The sequence below is a fragment of the Gambusia affinis genome, linkage group LG08 (assembly GCF_019740435.1).
Source record: "Gambusia affinis linkage group LG08, SWU_Gaff_1.0, whole genome shotgun sequence".
In the NCBI taxonomy this organism is placed as follows: Eukaryota; Metazoa; Chordata; class Actinopteri; order Cyprinodontiformes; family Poeciliidae; genus Gambusia; species Gambusia affinis.
The window spans coordinates 2,548,629-2,574,538 of NC_057875.1; the positions used below are offsets into that span (position 1 = coordinate 2,548,629).

The 25,910-nt window shown below is 37.2% G+C and overlaps 2 protein-coding genes across 4 annotated transcripts in view; both read left to right on the top strand.

The window, feature by feature from the left end:
* The first annotated feature begins 438 nt into the window (after positions 1–438).
* syt19 (synaptotagmin XIX) lies at positions 439–9,750 on the top strand. Of its 3 annotated transcripts, XM_044124879.1 has the most exons (10): positions 439–535; positions 695–709; positions 2,305–2,535; positions 2,642–2,715; positions 4,331–4,447; positions 5,435–5,611; positions 6,756–6,905; positions 7,044–7,163; positions 8,063–8,174; positions 8,248–9,750. In XM_044124879.1, the coding sequence occupies exons 1-10, from the start codon at positions 523–525 to the stop codon at positions 8,553–8,555; spliced, it is 1,317 nt and encodes a 438-aa protein (XP_043980814.1). In that variant the 5' UTR covers positions 439–522; the 3' UTR covers positions 8,556–9,750. The 3 variants fall into 3 exon arrangements, with proteins under 3 accessions (XP_043980814.1, XP_043980815.1, XP_043980816.1); XM_044124880.1 differs by lacking the exon at positions 695–709; XM_044124881.1 differs by lacking the exons at positions 439–535; positions 695–709 and adding an exon at positions 766–996.
* A 292-nt stretch (positions 9,751–10,042) lies between these two features.
* Positions 10,043–25,910, top strand: part of nlrc5 (NLR family, CARD domain containing 5) — a 31,573-nt gene continuing 15,705 nt past the window's right edge. The window contains exons 1-23 of the mRNA XM_044124877.1: positions 10,043–10,168; positions 11,367–11,710; positions 14,903–14,953; positions 15,315–15,392; positions 16,143–16,328; positions 16,414–16,568; positions 17,416–17,547; positions 17,636–17,951; positions 18,777–19,218; positions 19,345–19,507; positions 20,457–20,587; positions 21,144–21,375; positions 21,461–21,702; positions 22,587–22,670; positions 22,749–22,832; positions 22,920–23,003; positions 23,107–23,196; positions 23,426–23,476; positions 23,560–23,589; positions 24,405–24,488; positions 25,170–25,253; positions 25,344–25,433; positions 25,608–25,688. Coding sequence (XP_043980812.1) covers positions 11,383–11,710; positions 14,903–14,953; positions 15,315–15,392; positions 16,143–16,328; positions 16,414–16,568; positions 17,416–17,547; positions 17,636–17,951; positions 18,777–19,218; positions 19,345–19,507; positions 20,457–20,587; positions 21,144–21,375; positions 21,461–21,702; positions 22,587–22,670; positions 22,749–22,832; positions 22,920–23,003; positions 23,107–23,196; positions 23,426–23,476; positions 23,560–23,589; positions 24,405–24,488; positions 25,170–25,253; positions 25,344–25,433; positions 25,608–25,688 — 3,218 coding nt within the window. The 5' untranslated portion in view covers positions 10,043–10,168; positions 11,367–11,382. The remainder of the gene's footprint in view (positions 10,169–11,366; positions 11,711–14,902; positions 14,954–15,314; positions 15,393–16,142; positions 16,329–16,413; positions 16,569–17,415; positions 17,548–17,635; positions 17,952–18,776; positions 19,219–19,344; positions 19,508–20,456; positions 20,588–21,143; positions 21,376–21,460; positions 21,703–22,586; positions 22,671–22,748; positions 22,833–22,919; positions 23,004–23,106; positions 23,197–23,425; positions 23,477–23,559; positions 23,590–24,404; positions 24,489–25,169; positions 25,254–25,343; positions 25,434–25,607; positions 25,689–25,910) is intronic.

A 25,910-nucleotide genomic window follows, 5' to 3' on the forward strand; every position in this document is an offset into this window, starting at 1 on the left:
CCTCCTCCAGCCCTCCCTGTGGCCACGCCCCTGCATTAAGTAGCCGCCAGGACTTTCCAAAAAACGTTTTTAGCTAAAATCAGTAACTTGAATCTATGGCTATGTTCACACGGCAGCCTGAAGTATTCCAAATCCGATATTTTTTGGTGTGAAATCACGCTTCTAAATATTTGCAACTCGTCCCGCAAGCGCAGTAGAGAGCGCAACAACGTCACACATACGCTCAGTGTTTTCCAACCGCAATTAAAAAGAAGAAGTGCTCCGTGTTTGCGGAAGTAAACGTAGATGGAGCATATTTTATGATTTTAAAGTTGTTGTCCAACTGGAGACAGGACATTAACAACTGAATCCTCATTACGGTTGCTGTTTTTCTTCCCGCTTTGGCGTATCAGGGCGCAGAATAGTGACGTTCAGGTCTATGGGCTGAATGCGATGTGGCTGTTCTGATTCAAGTCTTATTTGAAAATATAAGATACGTATGGGATATCGAAGAAAAATCTGATCTGTGTTGTTCCGGCTGTCATGAAAAGATCAGGTAAAGATCGCATTAAGGAATAAAAAACGTAATTGGGTCACTTTCGGCTGCAGCGTGAACATAGCCTAACTGATAGTCAATACCAAATTATTAAAAAAATATTGCCCAAATAATCATTCGGCTCAAATGACTATTTCTTGTCTGTTTTCTTTTCTGCAGAGGAATGTACCGCAGGTAATAAGTTTCCTAAAACATCCCTGAAATCTTCTCCAACCTGTTTCCCCAGAATGCCCTGCAGGAAGTCATGTGTTGAGTGTGAGGAGGGAGAAAGCAGGGAGAGGGAGTGTCAAAGTGTGTCTAGAGTTTGCAAAGCAGGAGGAACAGCTCAATATGATATGAATTGCTCTCAGAGGGAAACTTCTCCTATTTCTCTGACCACTGAATGGGTCTGAATATGGATCTACAGTATGGGAATACGAATTTTTGGAAGAAAAGAAGTAAGATTGTATAAAGTTCAACAGGTAATGTGTTTTTTATGTGGTTTGAGTTGTTACAGGTGGAAGCAGCTGGGTTTACAAGAAAAGTACACAATGCTTTTTCTTTACTTTAGGAAATGATCATAGTGAACTTACACAGTGTGTGAAATTTTTTTTAGGTTTTATATTATTTGATTGGGAATACCACCTGTTCACTTTCCTGCTAACTTTCATCATAATTTGCATGGTGAGTGAACAGGCTGTGTTATTTGACTAAGGCTAGTCTGATAGGAGATAATATTGTCTGCCTACAACCAGCAGCAATAATCATTTTCTTTTTATCCCAGAAGAACATCCTGAATGTCTCTATCTTAAAATAGGCATTTTGCTCTTTTTCCTAACTTATGACACTAAGTAAAAGAAACAAAGTTACAATATCAATACAGTATTGTCTCTACATTTATGATCTTTACAGATTATGTGTTGCAAATTAGTTTTTTAAGGCATTTTAACTCCCCAAAGCTTAAATTTATTCTAATTTGTCTTCAGAAATAGATATTTTGTCTTTCAGGATTAAACCTATTAAGCTAGCTGGACTAATTACATATTCATTTGCCATAACTTTTACTTAGTAAATTGCTTTTATCATAAGTCTATTCCTTTTTTAAAAGTTTGTTTTTCTTGTAAAGTATAAACTATATCAACCATTGATTTTGAAATAGTTTCTTCTTCCTGAAACTGTTGGAGACTAGACATAGAGTGTGAATCAATAAGAAGGTATAGCAACTTAATTTGTAATGACTGAAATAACAGTCTGTGCGATCTGGAATGACATTCAGAAGAGAATAAAAACCAGAGCCAAGCTTAAAAAGATGAAATCTCCAAAACAAGGAGAAAAAGAGACTCTGACTGAATACAAAGGAAATCAGTGGAATATTGATGTGTTGGGAACTTATAAGATAAAAACTCTAATCTGATTGGTTCACAAAGCAGGAAGGGGAAGAAGCAAAAAAGTTTACATGTGTCTGTACAGACATTTTTTTAAATATAAAAAATAACACAAGCAGGTTGTATTTGTGTAAATAATCTTACTTTGTGTAGGGTGTTTATTTAATAATCGGATTCTGATAAAGTTAATTATAAAAAGCTGTGGTGGACCTTGTTTGGCACCCAGGCCTTCAGTTTGATTCATGTCCTTGGCTATTTAATACCAATACTATATAAAAAAGTCTCCACAAAGTATTTAAATGTTACATGTTCCCTTTCTACATGCATACAAACCAAATAGTGTCTCTTTTTAAAAAGAAACAAACTTAAGTGTTTCTAAAACTTTACATTCTGATCGCATTGCAGAGCTTGTAGCGGCTGCATGGATGTGGAGCGACATGCTGTCTTTTGTGGAGTTTCCAGCCAAAGTGGAGCTGCTGTCCACCGGAGAGCTGAGGATGCCGTTCTCAGATGCAGTCAAGTACTGCATTCTGGGAATTTCCATCCTTCTCCTCCTGGTGGCGCTGGCAATCTTAATCTGGCAGATCTTCAGATGCTTCTCTGACACACATACATCATACCCGCATCAGGACACAGGTCAGAGGTCACCCTGCCTCACAGAGCAGCTTAATCTGATGAGGACTGGTGTCCAGTCAGGAAACAGATTAATTGATTCATGGATTTTTGTGTTTTTTTGTCGCAGTGAACACTGATCTGCTGTATTCAGAGGAAAAACCATCAGGAGCTGAAAATTACGGTTCTCCTCCAAGTACTAAAGTAATTATAAACTGTCTATAATCAAGTTGGGCTTTTAGGAAGAACTGAGAAATTAAGTTTTGGATGATGAGATTAAAAAACCAACCTGCTGCCTTTCAGTCAATACTCAGGGCACAGAATCGTATTTTGTAACATAAGAAAACATATTGCTTCTCTAAGTTTAAATAAAACAACATTAATGTAATCCCGGATCAAATTTTTCTGAATCCTAAATATTTTCTAAGCTTAAAACTTACAAAAAAGAGAGAAATAATTAAAGGAATTTCACCTTAATATAGAAAATAATAGTGTAATCCTATATTAATCCAACATTGGGAAAATTTACTTGTTTCAGCATCACAGTAACAAAATATACTCACTTGAATATAAAAATATCTTAAAACAATGTAGCCAACTGTATATTACTAAAGAATTTACAGATAAAATAAAATTAAAGTTAAACAAGAACCTGAAAATAAAGGAGACTTTAATAACAGAATAAATAAGCACACAATATGTTCTTTGTGTGTTCATTGCACAGCTTTACAGAATTCATGCAGTAATATAAACATACAGTCATATATTTAAAAAAATTAATATTATTAAACATTTTATTTGTTTAATAATGTTTATAATGTGTTTAACTAAGTAAAACACATTATATAGATTAATTCCACACACACTGATGTTTCAAGGCATATATTTTTGTTAATTATTATAATTTTCAACATTTGACATCAGATTATTACATAAGACCCTTAAAATAAACTATCTTTAAAAACTGGAATTTGGGTTTAATGAATAGTACGTTTAAGATCGGATAAAAGTTGTTAGTTTCAAACCTCATCAGAGGATTTATTAATTTATTGAATATGACTGTATTGAAGGACTCAGGACATAATCTGGCAACCCAAGAGTAATTTAGATGTAAAGTTATTATAAATACCAGAATATCATATTTATGTCAAGAGTAATACGTCTGAAGAAATATTTTCAGATCTATTTCTGTTTGACATATCTGCAGGAGAAGCGGGTTGGTAAAGCACATGATGGGTGTGGTGTTTGTGTTCTGATCTGACGTGGCGGACGTGTTTGACTTTTACTCATCCAGTTATTTGGATAGTCTGCTGATATCTTTATAGGACAGGACTAAACCTGCTGTCAGAGTCTGGTTATATTTTTTAAAATTTATATAAATTCTGAAGGTAAAATACAGAAAGTTTAATAAAATGCAGAATTTAAAATGGATTTATTTCAAGTATTAGGGAAATCAAAGTGCTCTGGAAAAGAATTTACACTTTATTACCTTTTTCACATTTTCTCATGTTGGAACCACAAACCATGGTGTATTTTATCTAGACTTTATGTGAGAGATGGAGAGATGGATTCTAACCCCTAATCTTACTTTATAGACCCACCAGCCACTAGTGTTTTAAGGAATGTCTCCACAATTTTCCCCACATTTTTCGTCAGTTCTTCTCAAACATCCCATATTGAATGAAGAAAGTCTATGAACATCATTCTTCAAGAATTGACACAAATTCTCCATTGGATTTATATCTGGACTTTGACTAGGTGTTGGTGAGAGACAAACCAAAGTTGGAGTCAGTATTTTAATCTAAACTCTTGCCTGCAGGTGGAGGATGTGCGTTCTGAAGCTCGCAGACTGACTCGATGTTTGTCCCAAGCTTCGTTTCCGTCCGAGTCCAACTACGCAGAGAGCAACATGAGGGAGCACCAAACCATTAACAGGGTAACAGTTACTGAAAAATAACAATTATTCTTTTTTTTTTTTACTCCCCTCTTTGCTATAAAACACATTTCTTTATAAGGAGTAACAGTTTGCAGATGGTCTCAAGTTAAGTTGTTGGCTTCATATCTTTTTTAAGTTATTATGTTTTTCTTAATTCCATACAGTAAGGGTGTTGGACAGAAAAAAGTCATGTATATTGTATTTATTTTATTTATCTTTTTATTTTTGTTACCTACACAACAATCAACTAAATATGCAATATTTTAAGTAAACAAATTGTGTTTTTCTTTGTAAAAATAAGAAAAGTGATGTGTAAATCATTGGACATTTACCTTATTAAAAGTAGCATCCAGTTTTAAAATTTTTTTGAGCTCATTTGAAAAAAAATGAGAGAAAAAATGTAATTTATTTTGAATTCATTTGAACAGCAGTTTTTCTGTTCTTAATCAGGTATAACAAATTAATTTAAAGCAAATTGGGTGCACAAAAGTCATGAATACATAAGATTTGTCATGATAGAAAATTTCAATTCATCTGCAATAATTAAAAATTAACTGAAAAAAACCCAGAACTCCACCAGGTCGGGGCGGCCAAACTCATATAATTCTTGAATGGCTGTTAATAGTTTTCACAATGACCACCTGATCCTCACCAGGTCTTAAAACTTTATGAATAAAACCTCAAATAAAAAAGACACATTCCACAATTTCACTGTTTAACACTTACTGAGCAACCAATAAGTGAAAATGAAGTAACACTGTGTGGAAAACTAAATCCATAATAATGGATAGATCATATGAACAGATAAAATGACCATCAGCAGTGTGAACGGATCCAAAAACAATTTTTAATTTTTTTCTCTTAATTTACTGCTCTGGAGATCTCAAACACATCTTAGTACACTTCCATGGAGAAGATGCATGAAGATGGATTATAAAGAAAAAAACAATCGGGTAACTCAAATTCACCTTAAACTTCCTCCATCAGGTTCACGGCTCGCTGCGTTTCTCCGTCTACTACGACCAGCTGCAGGCGTTTCTGGTAGTGACCGTGTTGCAGGTGGAGGGGCTGGTGGGCAGCAGCCAGACGTCAGGCCTGCAACCGTTTGTGAAGATTCGCCTCATGTGTGCCGGATCAGAAGGAACTGAGCTGGAACACCAGGAGGTAAAGCTGTGAATGTGTTGATTGGATCAGTGTTTGTTTTATTCCTGAAATGTTTGTGCTCTGTGGGGAAGACACTGCTGGGGACACTGGACCTTTCAAGAGATGAACTAGAAACCCCAACTAAAATCTTAAGGTGTTTTTTCCACATCTGATAGTCCTTTACACTGGGTTTGATGTGGGACCAAAATTGCAACCTTTGTTCCATTTTCAAGTGCTGTGGTTTGTTTTCACACTGCACTGTCAAACAAAACAAACCCTCATATGAACCTGTTCCCCTCCTCACCTGTGGGGGTGCTGCACCAAGAACCACTGAAGGTAAAGACACGGAAACGTCTGAAGAAGCCACTGATAGAAACTTTTTTCTTCCTAAAATGTAAACAAATAACGCTGTCAGATTTCTATTTTTGGCCTTGTTACGGCCATGAACCATTTGTCCCACTAGCATTAGAATGATGCATTTGTGTTGGTTGTATTTACCCAGAATGCCCTGTGCTGTAGTCTGCTTCCTGGCTTTGGAGTCATTTCCCCTGCGCTTGGCTTTCACATATGTATTTGAAGTGAACTCTGGTTTGAAGGTTTGAATGCATATTTGAATACCAAGTGGACTGGAGACCGCTCCAAAAGCAGGAAGTGGACTAGCACAGGGCATTCTGGGTCAATACAAACAAAACAAATGCAAGAGTTTAGCACTAGCAGGAGAAATGGCTTGTAGTCTTTTACCAACAACAAAAGAGAAATCCTACAACTTCTGCAATCTGACGCTAGTCCATTTTTGTCTATATTTTGTGAAGAAGAAAGTTGTGTTCAGTATCTTCTTCAGAAGTTTTTGCGTTGTTTCCTTCAGTGGTTGCTGGTGCAGCGCCCCCACAGGCGAGGAGGGGAAAAGGTTTTTCAAAGGGTTTGGATCGGTTGTCACAGTGCAGTGTGAAAGAGAACCGCAGCAGCTAAAAATGTAACAAATGTTGCAATTTTGATCCCCAGTCAAACTGAATCTACCGGACCATCATACCGAACTATCAGGTGTGAAAACACCCAAAGTTTGAGATAGTTTAAATGTCTTTTGTGATCTAAATTAGCTTGTAAGTCAAAGATGCGTGTTAAACATATGCTGACATGTTAATTGTGTCTACGGTGATCCTGTTAGGGTCAAGCGACGCCATCTGTGCTGTGGACGGTGCTGCAGGAGTGGCGCACCCGCATCGTAAAAGGCAGCTGTAACCCTTTATATGGAGACCAGTTTAGCTGCATTCTGCAAGACAAGGACATGATTAATCGCATAACCCTGAGGATGGAGGTACCGCTCCACCTGAAAATGACTTGCATTACATAATCTATAATTTTACCAAACAAAAGAGAGACTGACTGCAGTAGATTTAATCTAAACTGGTGGATTAGAGAATAATTTTCATGGTTTATGGTTTCTGTGTATCAGGTGAGAGACTTTGATAAGTTCTCCAGACACACGGTGCTGGGAGAGGTCAGGGTTCCTCTGGGGAAGCTGAACATCTCTTTTCCTCTGGAGCTTCAAGAGGACCTGCAGATTCCACAGAAGGTAATGTTAAAGCTGAGCAAGGAAAGTATTTTTACAGCTTGATTTACTGAGAATGCAAACTGAGATTTAAATTTGTGGAAACATGATCACTTCAGAGTAGAGCAGAGTGGTCAAAATAGAGCCAGTAAAAAAGGCCATATTATTTTTAATAGAACTGCAATAATGCTTTGAAATGTTTTCAGCGTACTAATGATTAATGTACTACAATAATCATTAGTTTGCTAATATCTTACTTTAATAAGCCATGAATAATCGATTAATCCTAAACAAATTGGCATATTCTGCAGACCACTTATGTCTTTGATCTTATTAATACTTTAAATAAGCATTTAATTCAGTTACTTTTTTGAATAACAAAATAAAAATTTTATTGCTTAAAATGCAATAACAGTATTCTTTTAGTGAACGTTTGATCATTTGTAGCACAGGATGCATCTGGAGTAATTGGAGACCAAAAGGTACTTAATATGAGATTATTTTTGCAGAATTTTATAATAAAACTGCCACTTGAGGAGTTCTGGGCAGAACATATTTACAGACAAAGAATATTTTTCATCTTAAATGCAAAATGTTTATATTTTTGAATAGTTTTGGCTTAATTACTGCTTTGAGTGTGTTTTTATTCCAGTGAATTGACATTTTTAGAGTTTGTATACTCCAGCTAATGATTAATGAATTACTAAATTAGTTGACGATTGTTTAAAAAATGGATTAATCTCGATTAATTGCAATTAATTTGATCAATCGTTTGAGCCCTAATGTTTATATTGCAATGCAACCTCTTTATTTAAACTATTGTTTAATTTATTTTATTTTTGTTGCACTTTTTGGATTTCTGGGTACTTGAATTTTCCTTATGAATAAAGAATTTATCTATCGTTCTATCTCTCTGTGTACAGGATTTGGTTGGAGAAGTGCTGCTGACGTTAAAGTATCTTCCGACCTCTCAGAGGCTGGAGGTCGGCCTGCTGAAGGTCAGAACAGCCATCGCTGAGCCGTCCTCTGATGCAGGTGATTCCCAAACCTAAATCCAAACATGAAAATTTCACACATCTCCACATTGACTCACTTTATTTTCACTTAGTCATGTATGCCAGGATCAGCATTCAGTGCAACCAGAGCAAGTTGAGGTACCAGAAGACCTCTGCTGTCCCCCGCTGCCCAATGACCGTCTTCAATGAGGTCCTCATGTTCTCCCTGCCAGACGTCCCACTGGAGCAGTGTAAAATCTTAGTCTCGGTGTATGAGATGCAGTCGACTGGAAGGTCCAACAAGTGTCTGCTGGGACAGCTGAGTGTGGGGAAGGACAGGAGCTCAGAGGACGAGCACTGGACCTCGATGGTGCGCTCGGTGCGGCAGCCTGTAGCAAAGTGGCATGGCCTGCTGCTTTAAGCTGCTGGCCAGAAACATCTGAAGCAGTTTCCTGCTGTTTGACTCGGTTCGTGTTCACCTCGTCCTGCAGGGACCGTGATGAAACTCCACAGGATGGAGCTACACTCAGATGTGTAAACATGAGAACAATCATTTTTATTGAGCTGCCTGTCCATCATAAATGTGCACAAATCTTCATCGATATTCTGCTAATGTTGAAAAAACACAATTTTGCAACTACAGTGTTTCCATTAAATGAGAAGTTAAATTAAAGTCACATGGAAATGAGGCTAGTTCCATGATAAGTTACTAAAAATCATGGCAGCATCGGATGTAAACAGTTTCATGAAATAATATTCATAATTCAGCCAATCAGAGAAGATGTTGGCATCCTATTGAAGTGTTGAAGTGACAAGCTCCGCCTTCTTGGGAGCGGCTACATATGTGGTGTTTTGGGGAAATAGTAGTTTACAGAAGAGCGATTGTTTCAACATGTTGAAATGACACAACCTTCTTTGAACTGCGATGCTGTGAGAGCTCTGGTGGAGCCAGCTGCACATTATCCAAAGAAAGCCATTATCCTCCTCCTACTTCCTGTCGTCTCCTTCTTTGTAGTTTTGCCAGCAGTAACATCCACCTGCTGATCATGTGTCTCGTTTGATGTGAAAAAAGTGTTTCCATTGCAGTTTTTGTGAAATGTTTCTATTCGACTGAAAAATTACATCATCCGAGGACAGCTTTTTATAAAAAAACCTGAGTTTTTTTAAATTGGCGTGTTTCCATCAAGCAAATGTATTTTTGTTCTTTCAATTTGTGCAATTTTATGGTTAATGGAACCACCACTGTCTTACCTTATCTCTATCTGTAAATCTACTTCTAATAAAACCTCTGAAGGATATGTTATTACTTTACACATTTTACCAATTAGCATTAAATGTTTTTTCAATTTTTTTTAAATTTTTCCTAAAATTAAATGTTTCTATTCTATTAATTAATGCATTACATGCCTGCTACCTGTTTATTGAGAGTATCCTAACATTTGTATGCAACAAAACAATAAATATGATCCTGATGACTCGGCATTCAATTGTCCAAAACCTTTTGGATTCAGTTAATTACTTTTCTCCAGTTTGATGTGCGAGTGAGGCTCTGTCCTTATGAGTGATCTCTGCTGCCCCCTGCTGTTTTGTTTATTAAAATACTTTTCAAGTAGGAACTAAACCTGGCTTTTTATTCCCCCACTCTCTCTGTTGGACACGTAATGACACCTGATAGAAATACAAGTAAAATAATTCAAAAATTCACTGTAGACAGAAAGAAGCTCATCCACCGCCGATAAGGTCTGAGCTGCGTCTTCAGGAACCACCACAGAACCATTAGAACTCTGGCCCAGACTGGGATCAAGTCCAGAACCACCCATCTGGATCAGACCAGCCAGAACATAAAGAGTATATCCCATTCCAGACTTGATATGCCCCTTATGCCTCCTTAAAACGCACAGATAGATGTGTAAGTTCTGCCCAGGTAAAGAAACGAAACCAAAAATGATGCCATCCTCAGCCTTTGCGTGGTTTCGTTTTCAAAAAACGAGGAGCTTGACTGCAGTAAAGAGCGGTCTGGGACACGAGCCGGCGGTAAGTCGTTTTCTCCTGATTCTCAGTTTTATTCCCAGCAGATGAAAAGCGGAGAAGCAGCTTCAGTCTGAGGCAGTTTGAGCCCGAGCTGTTTCAATGGGCTGCTTGGAGATGACGCAGAACTCTGCTGATCTTTACCTCAGTCGACCTCGGCTGCGAGTTATTTCAGGACAGGGACAAACCCATGTTGAACCTGCATGTGTCCCTGAAGAGATCCGAGCGGCTCAATTAAAACTCCCTGGATTATATTTCTTAAGAGACAAACATGAGTACTTCTAATTGATATTAGCGTTTTATGTGAGCTACATGCATTAATAAGCATGACGCAGCTCGCAAACCCGCCGCACCTCCATAAATATAATCAAACGGAACTTAATTAGCACAAACTGTTAATGACCACAATACCAAACCGAGTTTTACCATAAATCAGTAATAAAAACAAAATAAAACAGACCCAAAAACTTCCTGACTGCAGATTAATTTGACTTATTCTAACAAAGATATGGGTCACGTGATCAACTTCCTGTTTCTTCATTGGGACGGATAATTTAGTTGACAACCACTTGGAATTTTTCTTCAGAAAAAATGTTTTTGATAAATTAGTGGGTTATATTACAGTGTCGTTGTTAGTTGTTTTAAACTAAAGCGGGTATTATTATGATAGTAATATGATTAGAACTGCAGTAATCAAATTGTTTTGTGGTTAATTTCTGACCTGCTGATACAAATTCAAACAGTTTGCAAGTTCTCCCTAAGAAAACTCATTTAGTCAGATGCTTTAGCAAAACATTAGTTTTAATAAAGTTGCTTATTTTACTAATTATTTCTCAAAAGCTTATTGCAGCTATAACAGTGAGATTTCCTCATCCAGCATAGTCTGTGACTGAATTGGACTACTCTAAACAAATAAATCAGAAAAACTTTACCTTCATAGTCTGTCACCTAATCTCTCTTTCGAGTACAGTTTTCCTTCTGGAATAGTTTCACATCTTTTATTCTTCCTCTGGTCTCATTTTTAGTAAATTTGAGATCCTAAAAACAGTTTTTTTGAGTCTATCATCTTCCACACAGAAGAGTGTTGCTGTTTGGGAAAATTTGTTGCAATTACAGTTTGTATGGTGCAAACACTGATTGGAAAACATGGATTTGTATCTTTTCTTCTTATTATCATTCTTCCACGTGTGATTTTGTGTTTCAGCTGATGGAGTCTGATCATGGATGAGGAGCTCGACTCTGACGATGGAAATCCAAACTCCGTCTTGGCTCAGGAATACTCAGAGCTGGTCGCCATCCTTCGCTGTCAGTTGGACTCGGTCGTAATGCAGCTTATCCAAACGGTGCCGGCCGGTTCTGTGTGGCTGAACAGACAAACACCCGGCGGCTCTGCTGCACCATCAGACCACATCGAAGCCATGCTGCAGTACTTCAGTCGCGCCAACACTGCAGAATGCAGCAACTTCCTTCAGACGGTTTGCCTTCTGTGTGAGGGCATCCCCATGCATCTGGAGTCGAAGCTCATGTCAGTGGCTGGATATTCATGCAGTGAGTATTCAGAGTTTGAGAGTAAACAGTTACATTTACTTGAGTAACTTTTTTTTTGAAATGCAGTTTTAGAAGTACTTTTCCTATGCTGTACTTCATACTTTTGCTTGGGTAATTTCATGTTGAAGTATCTCTACTCTGACTTCAGTAAAATTTCTGGATTTTCTACCCACTGAATGAAAAACATATTTTAACAAAAATTCACCAAACACAGACACACACCTGCAGTTTTTTGTTAAAGTTTTTTTGATTTGGAAAAAAATATTTTGTCTGATTTTGTTAGGTTTTTATTTTATATAAATTATTGTAATTTTGTGTCTTAAAATACCAAAATTTCCACTTAGCTTCATAGTTTGGTCTGTCTGATTATGTAATTTTTAAGTATTAAATCATAAATAATTTGATCAGTTACTTGAAGAGACTTTTTACCAAATACTTTTTTTTGCTTCTACTTGAGTAACTTCTTGGATGGCTACTTTTTACTTTTACTTGAGTAAAAATATTTTGTAGTCGTACTCTGACTTTTTTTTTTCTACCCACCTCTGTGAATATGAAATAGTAACTTTTTGGATGACCAATTTGCATAATTAGTGGTTAGTTTAAATATTGCTGGCTGAACTAAGCTTTGCAGCCTACAAAAAACTACAGAAAACCACCTCACAGTCAAAGATATGTTGCAAAGCTTCATGCTTCTTTGACACGGAAATGTTTTTTTTTCTCTAACCAACCCGATTAAGGAGTGGCAAGAGAGCCTGGCTCAGTGAAATTCCTCTTTGCTGCCACTCTTTTGTAAAGCTGATCTTTGTCACTTTTGAAATGACAGATTATCACCTTCAGTTTTCTTCTTATCTGTTGAGGTTCTGGCTGTGTTTTTCTTTTCGTTTTGATCGGAAAGATGTGCTCCTCTCCAGACTTCACATAGTTCAAACCTCTGGAGGTTGCAACCGAGTCCACACATAGAAGGATATCTGGGAAAACCAAAACATCTTTATGCACTTTGGCCTTTCATCCACACAAAAACTGTGCTTAATATTACAAAAACAAAGTGGAGATTTGTGTTTGTGTGCATGGGAATCTAGAGAAACTGATTGTTTGATCCTATTTTATTGTCATAATTTATGTTAGTGCATTTATTATTAAATGATAAATATTTTTATTATTCATTTACAGATAAGAAAGTTGAACACTCAGAAGAAGTGGTCTGATTTGGATATTATTTAGTTAACAGGCAGATTTAATTTGCAAGTAGTTTCTCATACTAATATGTTAGTTTTTCCATTTCAAGTGTCTCTCTTACAAGTAAGTTTTTTAGCAAGATGGGAGCTTGTTTTAAGTAAATAACACCTTAATATTAATTAAAAAAATAATAGTTTCACAGTAACAATATTTTATTAATTAACAAAACATGTTCCCATGTTATAAGAAGAATATAACATGGGAACACGTCAGTTGAACTAGTACTTTAAAAATAGCATTAAGAAAATATTGACTTATAAAAGCTCTTATATGTGCGCTAGCTTTGCCTTTGGCAGATGATTGTTGTGTGAGTTTATTGTGGCTCTTTGCAGTGGCGGGTCTGAGACCAGTCATACCATAGTATTATGTTAATGATATCTTTGGCTGCATTTTTACCCTTCTTTAAACAACACCTGGTGCCATTGTTCAAGAAGCAAACCAAAACCTTTGCACGTCTCACTTCAGAATAGAATACACCAGAAAGAGCCTTTATTGCCCTTCAGCAGGGGGAGTTCAGGTGTGCCAGCAGAAACACGATGGACAAGTTGAAGCATGCAGATTGGCACTAGGATGAAGGTCTAAAAACAGAAAGTAAGATTATGAGACTCTACAGAAAGGGCAGATTTACAGCATTTGAAACAAATTATGTACAGAGATTAAAACTTGCTTACTTACATTCAGAGAGACGGGCAGCTGAGTAGGATGATTAAAACAATGTACAAATGTGCAGATATATGGGAAAATTTGAGAAACTGTACAAATAATATCAGGGCTGTAAATATTTGTTGAGCTTAAGTTTGTTGGGAGCAGCGAAGGTCCTAAAATATAACAGTTGCTTGTGCATCAAGGATGAAGCAGTTTTGAACTAAAACAGTGCAGCGGCAGCAGCTTCATGGATGAGGGGGGAGACATTGTCCAACAGTGATTTTATTTTAGTTAAAGTCTTCTGTCTCATCACCTGCACCGGGTTGATGGAGGATACATCGACCCAGTGAAGTATCCTCAACCCGGTGGAGGATACAGCAATCAGTTTTATGTTTGGTAACATAATATGTTGTTTTATGTTACCAAAACAACATCTTGTTTTGGTTCCAACATTGGGCCAGTTAATGCTTGTTGTTTTAAGTCTTAACACTTCATGTTGTTGTGAGGATTTGACTTTTTCTGTGTTTATTTCGGTTTCTGTGTTCTGTGGAGTCTCTGTGTTGTCCTGTCTACCCACTGTTTAGTTACACCTGTTGCTCGTTTCCCCTGATTGTCTCCCTGTGTAATTAAACCCACAGGACCCTGTGTTCCTTGTTCTTTGTCAGGTCCTTGTCAAGCCGTCTTACCTGCTGTCTCGGTTAGCCTTGTCTAGTCTGCTGTCAGTTATTTATACCAGTTGGTGCCCACAAAAGGAGCATTAGCTTTCCGCTCATTCTGTGCTGCCCGGATTGTTGTGCCTTTTGATCATTAAATCATCATCATTTCTCTCACCAAACCTGGGTCCACTGCATCTATCTCACCATCTACTACGGCATTTCATGACAGTTGTATTAAGTCGTTGGCAAGTCAAAAATGTCTCTTAGCATAAAACAATCAAGTTGGTTTGTGTGGAACATTAAGTCCTGTCAGATGTTTGAAGTAACTTTTAAAACATTCTGAATAGTGCATCTGCATTGGGATCAAGACTGTGAATTTTAACACTGTATTGCTTTAAAACAAGCTGCTTACTGTCAGCTGCTGCCAGCTCTGTCCTATTTGTAATGCCAACATTTATTTCCTCGGATTCCCTTTGCAGACAAATCTACCTTCTGCACATGGACAAAATTACATCCAAATTTGACATTTCTTTTTAGGAGCTAAATTAGAGCTGGATTGTTTTTGTAAAGACAAATATGAACATGTTCTTACCAACAACTAATTCTTATTGAATGATTTATTTGTTCATTAATTCTTTTCTTTCTGCTTGTTCAGGCGATGCTTTGAATAATCTATCAACTGGAACATCATGTTTGGAAAATGAAGGTAATTGATAATGCTAAATGATGATCATAAATGAGTTTTCAGATAAAAACAACTTTAACTGGAACAAAATCAGGTGCAGCAACGTCAAAAGTTTCCAAATGTCAAAGCAACAGAAATTAAACTAAACCTGATCTATATTTTTGATCAGACAGAAACCTTGTGTTTTTAATTTAAATTTCAACATTCTATACATTATGATCTTTCTGCAAACTTTTTTAATACTCAACTATTCTTAGTGGATATTTTGAAAGGTAACAGAACTTATTTAGTTTCTTATGTAGTTCCATATTCTGCAACATCTCTGACTGTCTGTGTCGAAGTGTTTTATTTCATGCATCGTCTCTATTCTTCTGCATGATAGATGCAGCCTCCAGTGTGACGGATCAGCAGCCGTTAACGCCGCCTGCAGAGGAGCAGCTCACCAAACGCCCACGGATTGGTACAACACACACACAAGATCTTAAAATTTATGCTGCTGTCACATTCAGAAACTAACTTTAGGAATTGTTATTACTAAGGTCTCTGAATAATTCAGGAAAGAATAGGATAGGAATAGAAACACGCAGTAGTTGGACAACTTTTTCTTGGACGATTCCGCCTTAAATCCTGTTTGATTCTCATCATTTTTGTTCTTTCCGTGTTAAAATGTCTTCAATGAGAGCAAAGTTGAACTGAAATAAAATTTCTTCCTTCTGTGCAAATAAAGCTGAGTCTGATTTTGGTTGGTGACTAATAGTTTGAATTTTCAGAACATTTCTTTCAGTATTTTACAATTTTGTCCATGAAACCGCAGGATAAGAATCCGATTTATTCGGTTTCACATGCTCTCAGCTTTTAAATGTAAATACATAAACTTAACTTAGTTTCTGGCTGCTGCAGCATGTGTTGTTGTAATATCCCATTGCAAAAATGTTTGCACATTTATAACAGAAGCAAAATGATTTGATTGGGTGAATTATAACTTCAATGACATCACAATTTCTTTTTTTTTCCTGTGCCAGACTTACCTTCAACTGCTTATTTTTATTGAACACTATATTATCGATTTTAACTCAGATTTCAAGCAGAGACGTGAGAGAATCCAGCCTGTCTCCGGGCCAATGAACTGAAAGTGAAACTGCAGTCATTTGTTTGTATCCTGCAGTTTATTAAATGATCAGTTTACTTTGTAAATTAAATCTACTTGCAGATTACTGGGAGCAGTACAAGGCTGAAGTGGCAGGTTCCCTGCAGAGGAGGTGGAAGCGACTGTCGGAGGGCCTGCTGAAGGATGTGCAGCCGGACAAAATCTGGGTCAGCATCAGAACTGCAAACAGAGTCAGGGACAGACCGGATCAGACTCCCAGCTCTGCAGAGAGAGGCGGCAGAACTCCGGGTCAGGACTGGCTTCCTTTCTTAATCAGTGAGAGTAGTCCACATTTATTGAAATTAATCCCTCAATCATTTTTCACCAACTTTAGAGCCTGACGGTGATGACGGGTGGCCAGAGTCCAGACTGACTCTGGAGAGTTTTCTTCAGGGATGCACAGGAAAAGTGACGGTTCTGGCCGGCAAACCTGGCTCAGGAAAAACTCTGGTAATGTCTTTCATCGGGCAACAGTGGACTAAAGGATTAGTAAGTTCAATTTTCTCATTTTACTCACTATAAATGACTAATGTGCATTTAAAATGAAGTTCTTCTTGAGCTGCTGGAATTTCAATACTACAGTAGAGGATTAGAGCCACTGAAAAAAAAAAGAATTTAGATTTTTTTTCTGCAGAATTTTTACTTTAATCTTCTGAGTTATGAGAAATGTCAGAAATTTGAGATCAAAGTAAAAATAATCAAGTTTAATGTCAAAATTCTGAGTTCATATATTTAATTCTGACATGTTTTAAATCTGAGAATGGAAATTATTTTCTTTCAGTGGCTAATCTTAATAATAATAATTAAGACATGAGAAATGTTAAATAAAAATGATTTGCAGGAATAAAAAGCAGGATTTTTTCATTTTATTTGTGTATTCTTTGTGAAACCAGCCCAACCATAAATTTGATCAAATGCCCTGCAGGGAGAATGAAACAGAAATTAAAATTACATTAAAAAAGTTGCCCAACTTGCCCCTGTGGAAAGTACCGGATAAAAACTGCAAACGCATTCATTTGAATTTAACCGCCTATCTGCAGTTTGTTTACATATATACTGCAGACTTTAGCTGAAATGAAAGTAAAACTAAACTCTCTCTCCAGCTCAGTTTGCTGTTATTTTCATTGTGTTTTTCATTCTTCAAAAGTTTAGACGATGCTGCAGGTTTGTGAAGATAAAACAGAATCCAAGCACAAAAATAACTGAAGTTTTCCGAAGTTTATATTTAATTCACTCATTAAGCATTGCTTTGCAGCGTTCCTTCACTAAGATGACAGTTTTTGTTTCCTGTTTCGTGATGGGAGGTTTTTATATTTTTACGTTTTCATGTCACCAGGGCCCCATCCCTTCATCCCATCTGTTTGTCTTGTTGGAGTTTCGTCAGCTCAACCTCCTGTCGGACCCTCTCTCCCTCTCTGAGCTGCTGTTTCACCACTACCTCCCAACTAATGGAGACAATGAAGCAAAGGTGCCACAAAAACTCAAATACCGTTTGAATGCATCAAACAACAGATTAAATGTTTTAAAAATGACCGTTTTTTTCTTTGTTGGAGCAGCAGGCCGTTGTGGACTACCTCATTTCCAATCCGGAGCAGAGCTGCTGGGTGCTGGATGGTTACGATGAGTTCCAGAAAAAACTAAAGAGACACAGAGTTCAGAACGAGCGGCTGGACCCAGAGAAACCTCTGCCTGTGTCAGAGCTCATCTCAGGGCTGCTGAGCCGGCGGCTTCTTGCAGGGAGCACCGTGTTGGTCACGAGTCGAGTCCGCGACGTCGTAGATTTGGACGGTTGGTCTGACAAAGTGGGGGAGCTGCTGCTGTGGGACCAGCGTGAAATCAAAGAGGGTGTCAGCAACTTCTTTAGTGCAAAAGGTTAACATTAATTTATTTCATTCTATTAGAGTTGAAAACCTGATGAGGGATTTAATTCTGCACTGCAAAAACACAAACTCTTACCAACCATGTTTCCTCTACTTTCTAGTGCAAATATCTTAGTAACCTTCTCATATGACAAAACTAACCTTTTTCAACCTTTTCAGCAATATAGAACAGTTTGTTTTAAGTCAATAATTTGTTCATATTGATGAAAATGTTCTATTTCCATTGGCAGATTATTTCATATAACATGGGAAAATGTCTTGTTATAAGTTTAATAATCTGCCAATGAATATAGTACTAATTACAATCAACATTAATGAAATGTTGACTTGAAACAACCTGTTATTTCGGGCTAAAAGGCCTTGTCTTGATTCAAGTGTACTAAGATTTTTATTCTAGAAACTAGATATCCTTGACATTTTGAAAAATGAACACAGAAAATAAAAGTTCCCTGGTGGAACTGTCTAAATTTCCTACTTTCTTTATCTTAGAAAGTAAGAATACAAAATATGAAGAAAATAATTGGAAAAAATGCAGTGGATAAAAGTTGACAATAGTTTTGCGTATTACTGAGTGAAAATAATGTTCTCTGTTGCACAAATTAGTTATTAATTGTTTATCATTTACAGAAATCTGACTTTACCTCATTCCAAAGCAAATCAATTTGCTTAAGTCTTTTTCCAAAGATACAAAGATTTTTCCAAATATATCCTTGAATCTGAAATGCCTCATCAGTTCTTAAATACCAGCACTTAAACATCTTTTTTATTCAGTAAACATTATTGCTGCTTAACTTATTTTCTCATTTCTAATGTTCAGATGGAGATCTTGCAGCCGATGCAGCAGAAATCCTCTTCTCCAGCCGACACCTCCTGGCCATGTCTTCCCTCCCGGCCCTCTGCAACATCTGCTGCGTCTTTCTGCAGCATTTACTGCACCGACATGCAGGAAAGATAAAGATGCCAGGAGAAAAAGGAGTTGAAGTAAAGAAAAAACGTTTAGATATTGAGAAAAAAGACGCACAAACTCCTGATGGAATGAGTGACAGTGAGAGCTGCTCCCAAAAAGCACAACATGGTGAAAACAGTGAGGAGACATTAATGGATGGAGCAAAAAGCAGATCCACGTTTACTTTCACATCAGCACAAATCCCTGCAACCCAAACTCAGATCTACCTCGCTGCTGTTGCTGCATTTCTTAGCCGGCACCCGGACCGGACCGGAGGAAACGACGCAGCAGAGACCTCAGGATTTTCTGAAAGGTGAGGATTAAAAAACACAGCAACACAAAAACTAAAACAAAACATGAGGTTTTTAGTTCAAATCTCTATAAAACTAAACGTAGTCTGTATTATATTGTCAACAAATTTGCATTTGTTTCTTTGCAGTACCAAGTTTGCATGGAAAACTGTGATTCTTCCTGCTGCTGAGCTTTGTGAGCTCAGTCAGCTGGCATGGAGAGGTTTGGAGGAGAGCAGGATTATCTTTTTGGATGAAGACGTTCCTCTGCAAACTTTAGAGTCTTCAATCAAGTCAGGACTCTTCTCACAGGTCAGACATGGTTTCACTTCTCTGTAGCTTTTCTATTACAAATTTGCACAAAAATGGCAACAAGACTAATAAAAAGAAAAATAAGGACTTTACAACAAGACTAATAAATAGTTTATAGATATATATATATTTATATAACATTTTACTTCTTACTTAAAAGTTTTATGAGGTTTTATTGGCTGTATTAAAATTAGTTTATTAACAAAACATCAATGGAAACACTTTTCACATCATGAAGAAGAAGACAGGAAGTGCTAGGATGGCGTGGATTTTAATACTTTATTCACTCACTCACATGCTTAATTGCATTTATTATTTAATGGAAACACGGAAATTGCTAAATTGTGTATTTATTTATTTACTTATTATTTATTTTAACCTATGCAGAATATCAATATCAGGCCATGTTGCAGGTACATTACAGTTAATTAAAATATCATGAAAAAGTTAAAATTTTCAGTAAGTCAAATCAAACTTAATATGATTTTTTTTAATAATATGAATGATTATGATCATGTCAAAAATGTTCCCCATGATTCTATCATTTCTGTATGTCTGCTGTAATATTTAGTTTTCTTCTGAGAAATGTAACTTTGCTGCTTTTACTGGGAAGGTATTAGCTACAAAATTCATTTTGCTTTTTAAATCCATATTTTTCTTCATCATTACACGTTCTTTCACCATGTGAACAATGTTGCTACTTTGTCAGTTGGTGATTATAATTAGAGGAAGTGGATGATGCAAACAACTAACCAATAAAGGAAATTAAATGTTAACATTTAAAGCTACTGGAGTTGGTGGTAAAAACCTTTTAATTACCATGACAACTTCCCGTTCAAACTGTTGCAGACATTATGTGTAGCATGTCATAAATCATTTTCAATGCATTTTATCTCCAGTGTCATACCTTTAGTCCATAAACCGATATGTTTGTCACTCTCCCTGTCAGGTGGAGGTCAGAGGTCGTGACGGCGGTGTTGTCAACGCTTACTGCTTCCTGCATCTCACAGTGCAGGAGTTTCTGGCTGCACTCAGGATCATGACAAGCACTGATGTCAGTGATGCAGACCTGAAGAAGAGGTACAAAAAAATCTATCTTTACATCCCTCTGAACGGCACAGAGGGATGTAAAGAGCATGAAGATGTTTAAAAGGTTTGTTGGCATGTATAAAAAAAACAAGTGCAAATTTGGTATCGTGCACAAATCTGATCTACACACCAGGTGGAACTAAGATAGCAAATGCAAATCCATTCAGCATGTTTGAATATGAAAATATATGTCGATCATCAGAAAGTTCAATATAATTGGAGGAGGATATGCAAATGTAATAACTTATCACCTGAAATGAGATTTATTAAGCCAGAATTAGGTAGCAGGTGTTGTTTGTGTGGCTTTAATTTGCACATTTGAATAGCAGGTGCAAACTGGCATGCTAAATGTTTGCAGTGACTGTGGTGAAAAGGGGGCATAATGACAAGACATGGCGTGTTAAAATAAATGAAATGAAAATAAAAAGAAATAGATGAATAATGTTTTCCACTGATGTCAATTTTGAGCTGCGGGATTGCCTATAATTTTAGTTCATTATCATTTTATGCCATTATGACTCAATATATTCCCTGTTTGCTGTCTCAGATTCAGTCTGAAAACTCGCTGGACGACTAAATCGGACCAGAAGACAGTGTTCACTGATTCCCTCTACCTGTACGTTTGTGGTCTGGCTTCGTCAGACTGCACTCCAGCTCTGGAGGTCGTCGCCAAGGCAACTGGGATAAAAGCAGCCCAAAGCTGGGTCCAGAAACGCCAAGCCCTTGTTCTAAAGTTGCTGAAAGCTCTGTGCCGCAGTGCCACTCTGACTGGACCGAAGGTGATTTTGAAAAAAAACAAAACCTGATTCATGAAATTCAGATTTTCGTTCTCTATCCTGACTTTCTGCTCTTGTGCTGCGACAGATTTTGCAGCTTTGTCATTGTGTTCAGGAGAGCCAGAACCAGCAGCTGGCTCAACAGGTGGTGAGTGTGCGACCCACGCTGGAGCTCAGAAACTTCTGCCTGTTACCCAGTGACATCGAGGCGCTGGCGTTTGTGGTCAGCTCAGTCGGTACCAAAGGTGTCGGTTTGGACTTCGGCGCCTGTTCGATGGAGCTGGAGTGTCTAGACACCCTGTCCAGGTGTCAGTATATTCATTACCTCAGGTACAAACACATTCAAACTAAACTGATTCATGCTCGCAGTTCATCCTCATAATTCTGCAGCAGAATTATGAGGCACGTCTCACATCATGGATATAAAAGCCGGATAAAATGCAACATATCCGTTCAGACACATTCACTTTGACAACAATCAGATACGTTTCTGAATTAGCTCCACATATGGAAATGTCCTGCAGAGGGAAAGCATTAACGGTAGTTTAAATTTATAGATTAGATTTATGAGGATCCAACAGAAATTATTTTGTCCTTTGAGAAAACACTTTCTACAGAACTAGCTTTAACATGTTGTTTCACACAAGGTTTGGTGAATTTAAATAATCAAATTCAATTAACCTGAGATACTGAATGAGACAAGGTCAGGCAGATGTTACCATGACGGGCAGTAAATCACAGATACATGAGAACAATGCAGCCCTGCTTCCTTCAGGCAGGTTTAGCCTCCAAGTCTGACTTCTTATGAAAATGTTATTAAAGCCTCTAACACAGCGGCGTCCAGAGTGTGGCCCAGGGGCCGTTTGCGGCCCTGGAAACGATTTTGTTTGGCCCTAACCACAAATTTGGCCAGAAAAATGGAAAAACAATTGATGATCCCCAAAAATTTTTCATTAAATAAGCCAAGCCCTTTCTTTGTTTTGGCTCTTTAATAATATGATAATTTAAAAAAAAAAACAGGTAAAACTGTATAAAAAAAAAATCACAATAAACAAATTTTTTAATTTAATGAATTTCATGGCCTGCCACTGCTTTAAATTTTCAAGGCAAAACGTTTGGACGCTACTGCTTTAACACAACACAACTTCATACATTACAGTTTTTATTATATATTTTCATGTAACACTTTCAAACTTCCTTTTATTTCATTGCAGTTTTCGGAGCCGCAAGTATGGTGATAAGTTTGCAGAGAAGCTTTCCTCCGTTCTACCTCGATTCACCGCGCTGAGAAAACTAGAGTAGGTTTTTACTCCATACTTTACTCAGAATATTTAAAGTAATTTTTCCTTTTTAAATCTGATTTGTTTCTTCACCAGGTTTTGTGGTGCCAGTCTGAGTTCTGAAGGAGCTGTGAGTTTGGCGTCTGGTCTGCAGAACTGTTCCAGCGTCACTGAGCTCAAGTACATTTACAAGATAAAATATCTCATATTACAGCTAAGCATAGATGACAGATGATAAGAAGAATGTTTATCTACTTTTGGCTCCAGTTTTAGTGACAACAATTTGCAAGACGAAGGAATCCGACGCATTGCAGACGTTCTTGCCAAACTACAAAACTTGACATCTGTAAAGTAAGTCGCCTCTGCTTATAAACGTTCAGGCTTTCTAACGTAGCAGTAGCAGACTCCATGTCTTTTGTTATATTCGTGTGTGTGTGTGTGTGTGTGTATGCAGGCTGGGACGAAACAACACGTCTTTGGAAGCAGCAGATTGTCTTGTTAAACACGTCTCTTCTTGCTCGAACATCCAGCAGGTTCATGCAGAGTAAGAAAAAACACAAAACACACAGTTTGTATTTTTACCCAAATTAGGACTCTGCAGATGGCAGTAGGACCGCAGGGACAAGGCAGAGGAGCTTGTCTCTTGTTATGATATAATGGCAGTTTTAACAAATATGTTTAAAAACATATTTATTAAAGTTACATACTGCAGCATTAAGCCTCAAAGAAAACAATTAGTGATCTTAACAGATTTTTTGTCTCCGTTCTTGTAGCGGGATCAAAGAGTTGACACTAACTTTTTCTCAAAAATCTGAATCAAACAGGTGAGTTTCATAATCAGCAAAGTTAATAATGACATCAACTTTAAGAAATTCTAACCTTTTATAAAACGTTTTTCTGTTTGCAGCCGTAAAATTAAGCCAGAAGCGTCAGTGAGGTACGATGTTTCTGTAGTTTAATATATTTACCACTTTATAAGCCTTTTCTGCTTTTCCAGTTTCCTTGTGAGACTTTGTTCCTAAAATTGTTTTATTTTTAAAATCAGATTTCAATAAAAAATGCACAAATCACACTTACAGTTGTATTTTATATATTACCACTCTAACAACACAGTGCCTGATACTGTGAGAAGCTGTGCAAATTTTACACTCAAAACGAGAACAAACCAGTTTGTTCATCCATCCACTTCACTTTTCTCTTAATGAGACATTATTTATGGATTTGGTTGAAAATTTCTCAAAATATTTCAGTCATTAATGAAATAATCAGATAAAAATTAACAGCGTTTTTTGTGAAAATTCTCTTAGCATTAAATATGAACTATTTTCTAAAAGTCAGAGAAGCAGAAATATTGTTTTAAAATATCTCTGCTTCTCTTTTCCAGCCATAAAAATGAGATGGATGCTGCAGAAGGCATAATTTATTCTCTGGAAGTAGATGGATATTGTTGGAGACATTTTTGTTAAAATACTTTTATGCTGTTTGTCATTAGAATATTAAACCTTATGTTGCTTTGCATCCAGATTATTACCTGAAACTTACTTTGAATAAATATTTGCTCATATAAAATATACCATTTACATACCAGCTGCAGGTAGACGGCCTGTTTGTGCAGGTAGATGTTTATCACTATTTGCTTCGTGAATCTGGAGCAGAGAGAGTCTGAGTGAATGAAAACAGCGACACAGATGTAAAATGCAATGTCCAACCCTAAAAATGTATTTGTATTAATCTCAGATTTTTCTTTATCAGGTTGTTGAACCAGAAGTGGACCAAGTCTGGCATGCAGAACCTCGCCAAGTCGCTGTCTCGCTGTCCCTCCCTGTCTGAGCTGGAGTGAGTAAACTCAGACACATTTTTTTATTAGGAAAATGTAATTCAAAGTCTGGATCTAAATCAGAGTTAGATGATTGAAATGATGAAAAAGTCTCTAATGTAACAGATTTTATTAAATTATTCAAAGATTGGGCCAGTTGGCACAATTCTTGATGCCAGTTATTTTTAGCCAGGTTGGCTTTGCTTATTTTTTTCATTGATAAATTAAATGCATTATGTGGGAGCTCATATTATCTTCGTCAGATATTTACATTTGTCACAGACTGTGTGTTAGTGGTGCACCGATTTATTGACGCTGATTTTTTGAATTTTTGTTGATCGGTCGTTGGCTGATACTTACACATGAAGCCGATCTAATCTACCTCAAACAAGGCAAAAAATCAACCACTGCCTCTTCTGCTCTGCAGTTGGAGAGGATTGACTGATTGACTGGCCCACCAGGCCACGTCTGCAGTAACAATAGTCACCCCACTGTTGCCAACCCAGCAACTTTCTTGCTATATTTAGCAACATTTCAGTCAAAAGAATTGGTATCGGCCAAAATCGGAATCAGCAGCTCAGGTTTTTCAAAAACCAGTAATCTGCGATTGGCCAGAAAACGCAGTCAGTGCACTGCTGTGTGTCCTGTTTACAGGGCTCAAACTTGTTGTGTTTGACTTGCTGTCTGTTTGTGTCCGTCAGTCTGTCTGGAGGCGAATGGGATGAGGAGACTTTGAAAATGCTAATTCAGTTTGTGCCAAGCTTCAGCATCACTGAGAGGATCATGTAAGTCAAAACTCCATTCAGTCAGAACAATATACCTGTTAATTATGGAAATAAACAGCAGCATTTTGTTGTTTTTTTGTTTGGTGTCAGATTGAATGACAGCTGCTCATCAGTTCAGAGTTTGGTGATTCTCACCACTTTGCTTTCTGACTGTCCGTCAGTCATGGAGATGAACATCAGGTACAGAAAAGGATTTTTAACACCAACTAAATGTGGAATCACATTACGTCGTGTTTGAGTTAAACAATAACAGGTTTCAATGCAGCTAACTGTAATCTGAGATCACAGAACTGAAGTGGTTTCATATAATCCGGTGTTGTTGCTGCTCAAACTTGACTTTTTTTTACTTCTCAGGCTGCAGGATCCAGTCCAGGTGTCTGTTGAGTTTTCTGCAGGGAGAGAAAAACCTGCAAATGTTTCCTCTAAAACACTCTGGTATGTATGGAGATACGTTCACCCTTCTAGATTTAATTTCAGAAGAATATATATTTATTGATATTTAAGTGTTAACTATTTAATATCATTAGATAGTCATAGCTGTTTCACCTTTTCAGCAGAAAATTGTCTCAATCTGTTTTACTTTGAGTTGGATTTACCTCTAATGGAAGTTTAGTGATTTTAGTTCACAGATGACCAACTCCAAGTTCGCTGTAATCC

Coding starts and splice junctions, on each gene's coding strand:
- syt19 (XM_044124879.1), top strand. Junction 6,906..7,043: donor GCATAACCCTGAGGATGGAG/GTACCGCTCCAC, acceptor TCTGTGTATCAG/GTGAGAGACTTTGATAAGTT. Junction 8,175..8,247: donor TGAGCCGTCCTCTGATGCAG/GTGATTCCCAAA, acceptor ATTTTCACTTAG/TCATGTATGCCAGGATCAGC.